Source organism: Serinus canaria, chromosome 2, assembly GCF_022539315.1.
Source record: "Serinus canaria isolate serCan28SL12 chromosome 2, serCan2020, whole genome shotgun sequence".
NCBI classification, from domain to species: Eukaryota; Metazoa; Chordata; class Aves; order Passeriformes; family Fringillidae; genus Serinus; species Serinus canaria.
In genome coordinates, this window is record NC_066315.1 from 4168454 (window position 1) to 4181359 (window position 12906).

At 44.5% G+C, this 12906-nt stretch overlaps 1 protein-coding gene across 1 annotated transcript in view; it reads left to right on the forward strand.

Annotated features, from left to right (window-relative positions):
- CRHR2 (corticotropin releasing hormone receptor 2) overlaps positions 1 to 12906 on the forward strand; it is a 104730-nt gene that overhangs the window by 75680 nt on the left and 16144 nt on the right. The window contains exons 9-11 of the mRNA XM_009085770.4: positions 5872 to 5957; positions 8699 to 8834; positions 11265 to 11306. Of these exons, the coding sequence (XP_009084018.1) occupies positions 5872 to 5957; positions 8699 to 8834; positions 11265 to 11306 (264 nt within the window). The remainder of the gene's footprint in view (positions 1 to 5871; positions 5958 to 8698; positions 8835 to 11264; positions 11307 to 12906) is intronic.

Consider the following 12906-nt stretch of genomic DNA (forward strand, 5'->3'; position numbering starts at 1 on the left):
TTGTCACATCAGAGAGTGGAGGTGCTTAAGTTTATGAACAAAATCAGCTGATTTTATTGACAAAAAGGAATTTTTCATAAGTGAGAGTTACCCTTCCACTAGCCCAGGCTGCTCCAAGCCCTGTCCAGCCTGGCCTTGGGCATTTCCAGGGATCCAGGGGCAGCCACAGCTTCTCTGGGCACCTGTGCCAGGCCCTCACCACCCCCACAGGGAACAATTTCCTCCTAATACCCAATCTAAACCAGCTCTATTTCAGTTTGAAGCAGCCCTTTCCCCTTGCCCTGTCACTGCCTTCACTTATTTTGATCTGTCCTGCTCCATTTCAAACACCACAATCCACATTGCTGAAGTTCTTCTGTTCTTCTAAAGAAATCAAAGTTTTCTCACTCACTATTTTATGTAAAGCAGTATCTCACCTGTGTGTGTAGCTGAATGCATTTCATTTATGGGTTGTTTTGCTGAAAAGCATTCCCTAGTCCTGTGTCAGCATCCTCCTTGCTGATACAATTGCTTCTCTGAATATTTTCTTGGCTTCTACTGACTCTCTTCACACTTCTGTTTCCACTTCTGCATTGCTCTGTTCAGAGACTGAGATTTTATTGTTATTATTATTATTATTGTTATTTTTTTCATTTCCCCTTCTCCTTCCTATCTGAATGGCTGATGTTTTTTCTCAAACACTGATCAAATTAGTTTTCCTATTGATTTTTTAAAATCTCTTTTTCTCTAAAGATGAGCAGTGCCTCCACTGCTGCAGCTTCACAGTTCATGACCTGTTGACATCCCTGAGTTCTTCCTGCAGGACTTTTAACATAATTTCTGCTGTTTTGCATGCAGGTTGTACTAGCTGCACAGAGCACAAAGATAATGTGCTGGTTTGATTACAGTCCATCCAGAATTTATCTCCAATTTTGCCACCATTGCTATTATTGACTTTTTGCTATTCATATTTTGTAGCTGTGGAGTCAATAAGTGCCCAGCAAGGTGTCCAGTACCACAAAGACTCTACAAATTTCTGAAATTTCTACTTCTGTTCATTCTTCTTAATCACATAAGGATTTCTTAATCAAATAAGGATTTCAGGAATCCTTACTCCTGATTGTACATAAAAGTGTTTTCCAGCCCTTTGCCCAAAGGACTCATTGTGGTGCCTGTGACCTTCGAAAAAGAAACTTCCATGATAAAAACTCTGTCTGAGGATCAGGTCAGGCCAGCATGGTAGAACAATTAAAACAAAGCATTAATTAACTGGCAGAGTGCTCATCTGAGGTCAGGGTGGCAGCATCCAGAGCTCTCACTCAAAGGACTGCTCTGATCCCAATTTGGGTTACTTAACCCTGAAGTGATTTTACAGCATTGCATAAAAATATGAAATCTAAATAGAATAATTTTTATGGTTCCTGGGAGTGAAGAGGAACAAACATTCTAGGAAGCAGAGGAGCACAGGCTTTCTGTGAAGCGTGAAATACAAAACCCAGCAGAAAATGAGCACAATAAAAGCCAGTTGTCCATTAAATTCTCAAAAGGAAGAGCAGAGCTTAATGACCTCCCTTTTAAACTCCTGGGCTGGGGAAAACTGCAGAGAAGCCCCCAGAGTCAGCATTGCCTCTTTTGTGCACTTTGGCTATTTCCTCTTGATAAGGGAGATAAATTTCCTCTCAAGTGCAGTTTGCTTTTTAGGAGAGAAAAATTTTACCACCAAAATCATTTACAGAAAAGTTTCTTTTGCTTCAGAAGAGTTTCTGGGCTCGTGTGTTCAGGTTATGGTAGAACAGTGCCAAAACAGATGGCTCAAATACTTTCTGGATCACTGGCTTGTAACTCCATTTTGGGGGTCTGAATTTTCATCCCAATTTAGAAATGGAAAGACTAAACTTCTGGCAAGAAATGAAAACTTTTTTTTTTCCCATCTGTACTTGGAGAGGGTCTTATTCCAGCAATAATGATATTCTTAGCATGGCATAAATAAAGGAGAAGAAGAAATAAGCCATTTTATTCTATCTTCAAGACTTTGCCTTTGGATTCATTTTATCTACCAGTAAATGTCAAGGTAAAAATCCTTAGTTATGTTTTCCATTAGGAAGCAGAAAACATGGATAAACAGAAATGAATGAAAAAAGAAAATGAGCCTAAAGAGAAATAAAAAGGATGCACTGCCTTTCATCATTACCTCTCTTAAATGACCTTTCCTGGGTCTCCTTTGATGGAACTGATGTGTGGGTTTTGTTAGAGCTGCCAAGCCCTGAGGAATTAATCTATTGACACAGAGCTCCCATAATAACAAAGAAGTCCTTGACAAATAATTGTGTACTTTGGTTGATACAGCACTTAGGCTCTTTCCTAGGAAAACTCACCTTGCAGTGGAGTGAGATCCTTCTCCTTGTGCAACACTGTGATCTAGCTGAGGAACAAAGAGCACAGCCTTCATCTGCTCTGCTGTAAATCAGGCTCAGTCTGGTAGCCACTAGAGCTGGATGGATTCTCTCCAGCAGAGAAAACAGCTCCATTTTCATCTCCAAGCCTTCAGCTCTTGCAGGCTGTGTGCAGCAGCCTGTTCCCTGCTTGATCATGTCCCCTCTCCTGAGCAAACTGCCCCCATCATCCCCACGAGCTTGGTCTCAGGCCAAGCAAGAACAAACAGACAATTAAAACCCCATCTGATTATGCACTGAAAATTGATCTTCAGATCAATTCAGAAATAGTTAAAATAGTTTCTTCAGACCTCTCTGAGCGCTGCTAAAAGACCCTACTGAGCCAGTTTCTTGAGTTCAGAGTGCCTTTCTGAAAAGGCATCAGAGTGAGTTGTTGGTTTTTTTTGGCTTTTTGAAGAAATTGTTAAAAGTGAACACACTGAAATGTTCTTCTAGAAGGAAAAACCAAAAATAAGTATTTTGCTGTGACCACATTTTCATCTTTTCCCTTGGATTTTTTGCTAGCTAAGATCTGCATTGTGGGGGTGACCCTATCCAAGTCTTAAAGATCTCTCAGAGAAGCCTTAATAGAGACAAAATGTTGGTGCCTCCAAACATTTTTAAGCTCCCATGGACTGCAATGTCAGAGAACCTCACTGACACAGCCCCTTTCACTTCACTGAAGCTCACCTGAAAATCTGTGGAAGATTTGTGTGGGCAACTGGTTCCAGTCCAAGCCCTATTAGTCCAAAACCACTCATTTAAAATAGGTCAAATGAACCACTGTTGAAAAGTTTCCATTCCTTTGCAGTGAATAGAAACAGATCTTGGGATAACCAACTGCTTAATCTGACAAGAAATGATGCCAGCCCAACTCAGTTCCTTGTGCTCTTGCTCTCCTAATCCTCACTCTGGGATGGAATTGATTTATAGCCAAGGCCAAGTCACTTGGCTTTTCTCCTTTAGCCACAAAATCCAGAATGGGGAGGAATCAGTTATTCCTTTTCCTGGAGAAACTGTGGGATGAATCCAGCAGCAGGAGCTGTGTGTGGAACAGGGCTGCACCCACGTCCTGTCCTGCTGCAGCAACAGCTGGCCAGAGAAACCTAGGAGAAAATGGAAAACCAAGCCTTGGAGGAGCTTCACACATTCTAAAGGAGGTTCTAAAGAGAGAAGGAGCTGTGAGTTATTTTTCTAAGCTCCCTTTATGCACTGAAAAGGCCAAAGGATTCCCCTGACTCACTGGTCCCCTGCATCCAAGCCATCACCTCTTGGGCACACACACAAGACCCTTTTTCCAGCACCTTCCTCCAGCTCAGGATATTCTCCTTCCACCTGTCCCATTCAGCAGCCTTTAAAAAAACCCCAATTCTCTGGTTTGCAGGTAAAGGCAGACTGGTAAAAGACTACAGCAGTGATGGGAGAAGCAGAGTCAAAGTCACTCTGAAGTTCAGGCTGAGGTTCCTCAGGAGGAGGATTCAGTTTGAGTGGCCAATGCTGCTGTTACCTTCTCCTAGAAAATGGACTTAGAATCATGTCCTGGCAGGGTTCCTTAGGCACTTGGGCAGTTTTTTAAGTCAGCATTGAGAAATCTGCCTTCCTGGAGCTCCTGGAGAGAGGTGAGGTCTCTGACCAGCTTTGTGTCACATGTGCCAGTGCCACTCACAGACTTCAGGGACTCAGGGGTGCCTCAGGTGCTGCTCTGCTCTGGGCTTGGGCAGCTGAACTGGGAGAATTAAACCAGACTTTTATGGAATGAGAGTGCTTCTGGTGAAAGAACTCCCAGAATTTTCAGCTAGCAATTCTTCTGGACTGATGAATCACGCCTCTGCAAATGAATTTCACAAAAGGCCAGAATCCCTCATTTTCTGATGCAGGCTGTGGCAATTTGAATTTCCAGTTCAGATGGCAGGATGCTGTCACATTGAAGCAGGACTCATGAAACTTGAAATGCCTTCCTCAGCCCAGTTCATCACTATAATGCCATCAGTGATCAGTCCCACTGATATTTGGAATTTGCTCTCACCTTGGAGTCTGTAATTCAGTCTGGCACTTTTCATTACAATCACAAAACATTTTGGATTGGTGCCTTTTTTGCATCCTTGGTAGAAATAACCCAAGCATGGCTCTGAGCTGATGGAGAACCTCAAGATTCAGCAGCAGAATTGCAGAGAGGAAAGTTTTCATTCTGTGGGTGAAGGTCTCCTCCATTCACCTGCTGCTGGGCAGAGTCTGCCTGAACATCTCTCTTTGTGTTACTGAAGAACAGGGCAGTCACCAGTGTGAGGAGTTTAAGATCCAACTCAAACCACGGATAAGGAGCTGCTTTTGTCTCTGATAAATAAAGCATGAACCAGTATCAAGCTCTTAATATGACAAAAACCAAATCTGAGAAGAACAAACACACCAGCTGCAGTGCTTTGTTTACTTCTTGTATTCCCCAGGGCCCTGCTCTGCTGAGGAATTAATTTCCAAAAACGCCGTGTTAACTCCTAGAACAGCATTTCTGTGTCTCACATGGGGTGTTTACACCATTCCCAGTGCTGCCAGTCTCCCAGAGTCTGCTCAGGTGTTTTATTGCTCCATTTGTTCTGAGCCATCAGCAGGAGCCACAGGGAATGCTGTGATGGATGCCAAGATATGTAAATATTGAAGTACACCCCATAGCACAGGGGGAAAGGAGCATATTTTCAGAACACCTTTCAGTTGGAAGCTCTGCTGGGGTGTTTGTAAATATTCAGATGTCAATCACAGAATTGTTCCATTCAGGGGCTGAAAAATGCCAGGAGCCCCTGGGATTGTGTGTGAGGTAAATATTTTCTCCCAGGCTGTGCTGGGACCTCAGCATTTGTGTAGTTCTGACAACTCTGGGACAGACCCATTTCTTGTAAGCTGCCCTGCTTTATGCTCTGAAAGCAGCTCCAAACCTGCTCCTGAGAGCCAAATCCTTCCACTGATCACAGTCTAAAAATCAGTCTTCTCTTCAGTTTGTTGGGGTTTTTTAATCTCCTGTTTGCACTGTGCAAGAAAGTTGCCAGCAGATGCTACCACAGTAATTAGAGCAAATATCAAATCTCAGTGGTGAGGCTGCAGCACAAATAACAATTAGCCAGCTCAGCAAATTGAAAAGGGGAGTGGCAAATCCATCAATCCCACCTTTAGTTCCTCATTGCACCCAGAAAAGGAGAAAAGGCAGTAAAAATAAGCCTTTTTTTGGGCAATAATGAGGTACTCCATTTTCACTGCTGTTTTGGAAGCATTAAGAGCTGCTGGATGTTTGCTGTGTAATCTGGTACTTCTAGTAAACTTCTGAGTCTGTTGCAATCAGTGGTAAAGCCAAGAGGCTGTTTTCAGTCAGACTGAAACTATAAAATGTGCTTTTTAAGGTGTATCACAGCCTGTAAGCCATTCTTTTACTGACTGCTTGCATTTTTTTCCCTCTCTCTCCCTTCTTTTCCAGATCAATTTTGTATTTCTATTTAACATAGTTAGGATTTTAATGACAAAGCTGAGAGCTTCAACCACCTCAGAAACAATCCAGTACAGGTAAGCCAGCTTGTGATTTCTGCCTTGATTGTCCTGTCCTTGTCCCATCTTTGTCTTTCCAGGTGCCACTGTTGGTGGAGCTCATAAATTAGGCCCACAGGATTTATCTGTGCAGGCTCTCCAGAAAAGCCTGCCTGCATTTTTTCTGTCCACTCCATTTCACTTCAGGCCCCAACACACAGAGAATCCCCTCCTTTCCATGAAATCTGAGGGATTTGGTCTCGGGTGAGGACAGATTTCTCCATTTCTGTACATACACAAGTGTTCCTGGAGAAAGTGCTGGAAGGACCTGGAGCTGCTGGAGCCAGTCCAGAGGAGGCACCAGGATGATCCCAGGGATGGAGCAGTGGGGAGAGGATGGTTGGGATTGCTGAGCCTGGAAAAGGCTTTGGGGTGACAGAATTTTGGCCTGAAGAGGGTGGAGAGAGACCATTGACAAGGGTCTGGAGTGACAGGTCACAGGGAATGGCTTCAAACTGATAGAGAGCAGGTTTGGATGGATGTTGGGAAGAAATTCTCTCTTGTGAGGGTGGGAGCCTGGCACAGGGTGCTCAGAGCAGCTGGGGCTGCCCCTGGATCCCTGGCAGTGCCCAAGGCCAGGCTGGATGGGGCTTGGAGCACCCTGGGATGGTGGAAGGTGTCCCTGCCATGGCAGGGGGTGGCACTGGATGATCTTTAACCTTCCAGCCCAAACCATCCTGGGATTCTGTGATTGATGTGTGCATACAGGTATTTAATGCTCCATTTCAAATGTAGGGGAGGGGAATGAGGGGTGACTGTGCCCCTTCCTTTCAGCTGGTGCCAGAATTAGGGTAACCACTCAGTGGCTTGCATCACAGAACTGATCCTCAGCTAATCAGTGCCTTCATTTGGGTTTGGCCTCTCAGGGAAATCAGTTCCCATACCCAGCAGAACCCCACAAGCACTGGGATGGCAGGAAGGAAAAGCCAGGAGGGAAAGTGGCTTGGCCCCTTCAGACTCCAGTGTGGGCTTGGATCAGCCTTAAGAGCCTAAAAGCAAATTCTCAGACACCAGGAGATGCTGAGTGCCCTCCTCTTGTCATCTGCAGTATCTTGGGAGATATTTGGGGGACTTAGGGACTAACAGGTCCTTGCAGTAGGAAATGGCACAGGTTTTGTGGAGTGAGATCAGTCACCCCAACTCATTTCTGGATGAAATCTCAGCATATCAAGCTGAGTTGCATCTTGATGTCCTCAAATCAGGCTGCACTTTGGAGGCAGTTTTGCTGCAGTATTGGGCTTTGTTGTTTTGCCTGATTCCTTCCTTTTGCTCCTGTCAGGGTTTTGTTAGTGGAGTTCATGCAGTGGTCTGAAGTTCAGACCCTCCTCTGCACATTTCCTGAGAAATGAAGGGAAAAACACTCCTTTTCTTGCTCAAATCTCATGCCATAAAACTAAAACTGGCCTGAAAAAGCCCTGATTCAAATCTCAGTACGTTTTTATCCCTTCTGCAGCTTGCAGGGAGGCATTAGAGACTTCAGAGTGAGTCAATCTACAGCACCTGCCATTGTTCTTGAACAGATGATGGTGATCTTATCCTTGCAGCCTCTCTGAGGGAATCGTCTTTTCCACAGCCTAAATGGAAACCTTTAGAATTCCAGCAAAGCTTTGATGCTCTAAAGCAGAGCAACCCTTTGCTAAGCAGATATTAAATAGTGTGGCAGTTGTTCCTTAAGGCTGTCACTTCATCCTGACACTGGTTTTGTGCTCCCCTGACTGTCTTTATCTACCTTTTATGGCATTGTTCAGGGATTTATACAGACTTAGCCAAATTTCAGCCTTTCTGTTCATACAATGAAATGCTGCTCTCAGCTGACACCCCAAGATGCTGGTACAGCACCAATAATAAGGATTAGCCCCTAATAATTCTGTTAATCACTGATGATTATTGATGATCACTCTTTCACCACCTGCTTTGTGATTTGTGGTTCCTAAGACAGCCCTGAGCAGTCGAGTTGGGTTGCAGAAAGTGTTTACACTGCAGACAACATCAAATGATGGGCACAGAGCTCAGCTGAGCTGGGTGCTGATCACATCACTGTGAGGTGTCAGAAATCACTCAGCAAACCTGCAGAGGATCCCAAGGCTTCAAGCCTCACTGGTAGGAGAGAAAAGGAAGAAGAGAGAGGAAAGAGAGGGATAAAAATAAGGTTCACATTCACCCCCTGGAGTTCAGAGTGTGGGGGGAGCAGCAGAAGTGTCCTGGGACACTTCCCCAGGTTGACAGGACTGCTCAGCAGGGAGGGTGGCACTCCTTCCATGCTCCTCCTTTCCATGGTTGTTCTTCCCTGTGTTCATGTGGTAGGTCCCCCATCATTGGGAGGAAGGATGAATCTGACTCCATGTTCTCAGGAGGCTAATTTATTATTTTATAATACCATATTAAAGAATACTATACTAAAACTGTACTTAAAGAATACAGAAAGGATACAGACAGAAGGCTAAAATACAGTAATGAAAACTCCTGACTGCTTCCAGAGTCCTGACACAGCCTGGCCCTGATTGGTCATTAAGTTAAAACAATTCACATAAATCCAATCAAACAACCACCTGTGGGTGAACAATCTCCAAAACAGCAAAGCACAGGAGAAGTAAATGAGATAATGTTGTTTTCCTTTTCCTCTGAGGCTTCTCAGCTTCCCGGGAGAAGAATCCTGGGCAAGGGGATTTTCAGAAAATCTGACAGTGACAGTTCATTTGTTTTCTCTTCCCTGCCCACAGGAAGGCAGTCAAGGCCACGTTGGTTCTCCTGCCCCTGCTTGGCATCACCTACATGCTTTTCTTTGTCAACCCTGGCGAGGATGACATTTCCCAGATTGTTTTCATCTATTTCAATTCCTTCCTTCAGTCTTTTCAGGTAAGAGAGCAGGCTTACAGCTCTGTCAGCTGAAAGCTCTATCCTCTATACAGCTCTGTCCTCGCTGCTTTTCAGCCATGAAACTTCAGGCAATGAAGTCTGTGATAGAAATTACAGTTGCAAATTGTTGGGAAGGATGAAAGTTTGACAAGAAAGTCTCACAGCTATGTGTGCTTGGCAGAGAGATTTTTGAATGTAGAATCTGAAGAAGGAATAGAGATGGAAGCAAGTTTTGATATAGAAGAAAAGAATTGCTGAGCCAGTCTTAGTGGATAACCAAGGAGGCAAAGGGTGTGTGAGTTAGAAGGGGTTTGTATGGCTCAGAGCAAAGGATGAACCCACCTCAAAGAAGAAGATGTTTTTACCAAGTAGAAAGATTCCACAGGCAAACAAGTCAGCAAATGTGGCAAGTAGAAAAAAGTCTCAGAATTTTCCACTGCAAGAAAACTGAAAAACACCTTCTAGCTTGAACTGTAATGTACTGACTGTGAGTGACTGGAGAACAGTACCATGAATATGGTAATTACAGTAGGTATGATAGGCTATAGGTAAAAGTTAAGGTATAGATTGGTTCTGCTGCATTAAGGTGCTCAGCAAAGAAAAGTACAGAATGCACTGTAACCAAACCAAAGGGTCTCCAGGCCTGCCTGCAGCTGGAGCTGACAGCTGTGGGCACAGCTCTGTCACCCACCACCCTGGACTGCTGTGACATCTGGGATGGAATAAACTGCATTTGGAAGAGCTGCCTGCAGTCCTGCATCCCTCAGCAAATAGCTCAGCTTAGCTCACACATGAATGATACCTGTACAAGAGTGTCATTTGGGGTGGGAAATCCTCTCAGGTGTGGACTGGAGGGATTCATCTCCCTTAACTCAGCACTGGCTTCACCTCCTCACATAAAATAACAGAGAGAGAGAAGGTGTTTCATTCCACCTGCCTGAGAGAGGATGAGGTGCCTCTGTCTTCCCAGGGCACACACTGGGCTGAGACTTGGACTCAGTGTTGCTAAACCAAAGGGAAACAGCTCCTACCTGTTGGACTTGCTGCTCTATTTGGGTTGTAAGAGTCTCCAGACAAGTTTTTGTTTATTTAATCCATCAGTCTCACCTTTAGTTCCTCATTGCACCCAGAAAAGGAGAAAAGGGAGTAAAAAGATGTTCCTTGTTAAGGCAATAATGATGTGCTGCTCTGTGCAGCCAACAGCCCAACATTAATTAATATCTGAAGTTATGTAATGTGGTGATTTTTTAAGGGATGTTAGGAATTTATTTTAACTATTTTCTCTGATTCAGAAAAAAAAAAAAAGACATGGTGAGTGTAACTTTAGAACCAGATGGTTAAAAAGAAAGAAAGACAAGAAGACATTAACCAGCTGCTTTCAGAGAAATTCCCAATATTTTGCCTTCAAAGATCATTCATGTTTCAAGGGATGGATCACTGAACAAACTTTTGGTGGGAGTTTCACTGAGGGGAAAGGGACAGTGTTTCAGACACACTTGAGCTGTGTTGCCCAGCCTGTTCTGAGCCATCAGCCCCATCTCCTCCCTGCCCTGGATTAACTGGAGCTCTGGCAGGATGGAAAAGGCAGTGGAATGTGAGCAATTGCCCCAGCTCTGTGAATCTGACACAAACCCAAAAGCAACTGAACACCCTGAAGGCTCTTTGGCCACTCCTTTCTGCCCAGGTGTGTCCTGCAGCTTTACCTCCTGAACCAGGGTGGGAATTTGTTTGACATTGATGTTTTTACCTCCTGTGTGCAGGAGCAAGTGCTCTGATACCCTGGATATCAACACAAACATGCAGCTGGCAAGCCAAATCTAGGGTTGGGCTACTGTTCTTACTGATTGCATCCCACCAGAACTCACAGCTCAGTATCCAAAATAAAAAAATGTCCCTTTTAACCTGACAAGGAAGGAAGTTAGCCTTTACCTGCAAAGTAATTCCACATTTTTCACTCCCTAAAATGGACTTTATTTTTTATCTGCTGTTGCTCAGTGTCTCAAAGAAATGCTGCATTGCTCTTCAGTTCTGTGAAGATGTGTGTAAGAAAGAAAGCACAGGGAGTCTCTGGTGACTGGTTAATGGCTCTGGTGGTTAATGGTGATAATAATTACAGCCCTGAAACCAAGATGGGCAGAATTCCACTCCCAGGAATTCCAGCTTTGCAGTCACTGCTGTCAGCAGATTGCCCAGAGCCTTTGAGCTCAGGTGAATTTAAGCAATCTGATGATGCACTTGCCCTCTTGGGACCATCTAAAGCCATTTGAGAACCTCTGTGAGTGCCTGGCCTGTCCCCCCCCAGAGGATGGGACAGCTCTGGGGGGGACTGGATGCTGTAGAGATGTTTTAGCCCAGCTGCAGGGACAATCCCCTCTCAGTGACAGTGGTCAAATGGTCACCTGATAATTGCCTGCTTTCTCTCCTTTCCAGGGTTTCTTTGTGTCAGTATTTTACTGCTTCTTGAATGGTGAGGTAAGTAATTCCCCCCTGGGAGGTGGAATTGGTTTGGGGGCCTGATGACAGAGACCTGAGATGTTTTTACAGGGGGTCCCAGTCCCACCAGTCTCTTGTGGAAGGCTCTTAATGTGCACCTGAATTTCCCAGCCTTTGTCCTCAAAACTTTATCAATTTCAGACTATTACCTGTGAGATCAGGGCAGAGGGAAAGAAGTTTTGTCAGATTATAAATTTTCTGTTCTTCATCTTAAGACTTCAAAGAAGTTTCTCATTAATTAAAAATATGATTTCTGGGCATAGCTAATTACTTCTGAGCTGGACTCTGGTTAAGGATATGCTGCAGGTGACCCATTTTTATAGTGCCATGCTGATCTGAGGGAGTTTGTCCATGTGGGTCACTGTCTCTGAGTGATCAGTGCCTGTTGCATTCAGAAAAGAGGGCTGAAAACAGATTAAACCAGAATTAATATGAGGTACTGCTACTCAAGCAAGAAATGCTTCACTAATATCCCTCAGTGTTTGACTTCCACCCCAAAGTGTGAGAGATTTAAATCTTTCCCCTGCTTATATTGTCAGTGACTCATTTACCTGCATTAAAATGTGTCATCTTTGTAAAACTAAAATTTTAGTCTCTGCAGAAATCAATTCCATACTTCATTATTCCTGCTGTGTTGGTATAAAATTTGTTTGTGCTGCTTCTTAATTTCATTGTGGGCTATGAGAAAGAATGAGCATGGCTTTAAAGCAGCAGTATCTTAGTTTAAATATTTTAATTTTACAAATTTATTTTGTTTTTATTATATTTCTTTTGTTTTATTTTACATTAGTATCTTTCCCTCTTCCTCATTAATTCTGAGGTAATGCTAACAAGAAGCAGCTCAGTTTTCTGAATTAAGCACATTCCAGTTTTATATCCTGGCAGCAGATTTCTCTGTTCTCTTTCCAACTTTCCTTCCATAAATTGTCACCATTCCATTTGCCTCTTAAAAACCAGGGAGTTTATATCTTCCTCCAACACACAGGTGCCTGTAGAGCTGCATTAACCTCAGGCTGTGTCAGGGGAGGTTTGGGTTGGGTATCAGGGAAAGGCACTGGCCAGGCTCCCCAGGGAATGAGAACATTCCCAAGGCTGCCAGAACTCCAGGAGTGTTTGGACAACACTCCCAGAGATGCACAGAATTCCCAAAATGACCACGTTGGCAGAGACCTTCAAGAGCATCCAGTCCAACCCAGCTCCACACCTCAACTCAGCCCTGGCACCCAGTGCCACATCCAGGCTTTGTCACACACACCCAGGGATGGGGACTCCACCACCTCCCCGGGCAGCCATTCCAGAACTTTATCACCCTTTCTGGGAAAACTTTTCCCTGCTCTCCAGCCTGTATTTCCCTGGGTGCAGCTGGAGGCTGTGAGCTCTGGGTGTGTCAGTGCTGCTGCAGACAGAGCCCAGCCCCAGCTGAGCACAGGCACCTTTCAGGAGCTGTCAGAGGGATGGGGGCACCCCTGAGTCTCCTTTTCTCCAGGCTGAGCACTCCCAGCTCCCTCAGGGCTCCTCTCAGGGTTTGTGTTCCCAGCCCCTCTCCAGCCTCGCTGTCCCCTCTGGATGAGCACAGGCT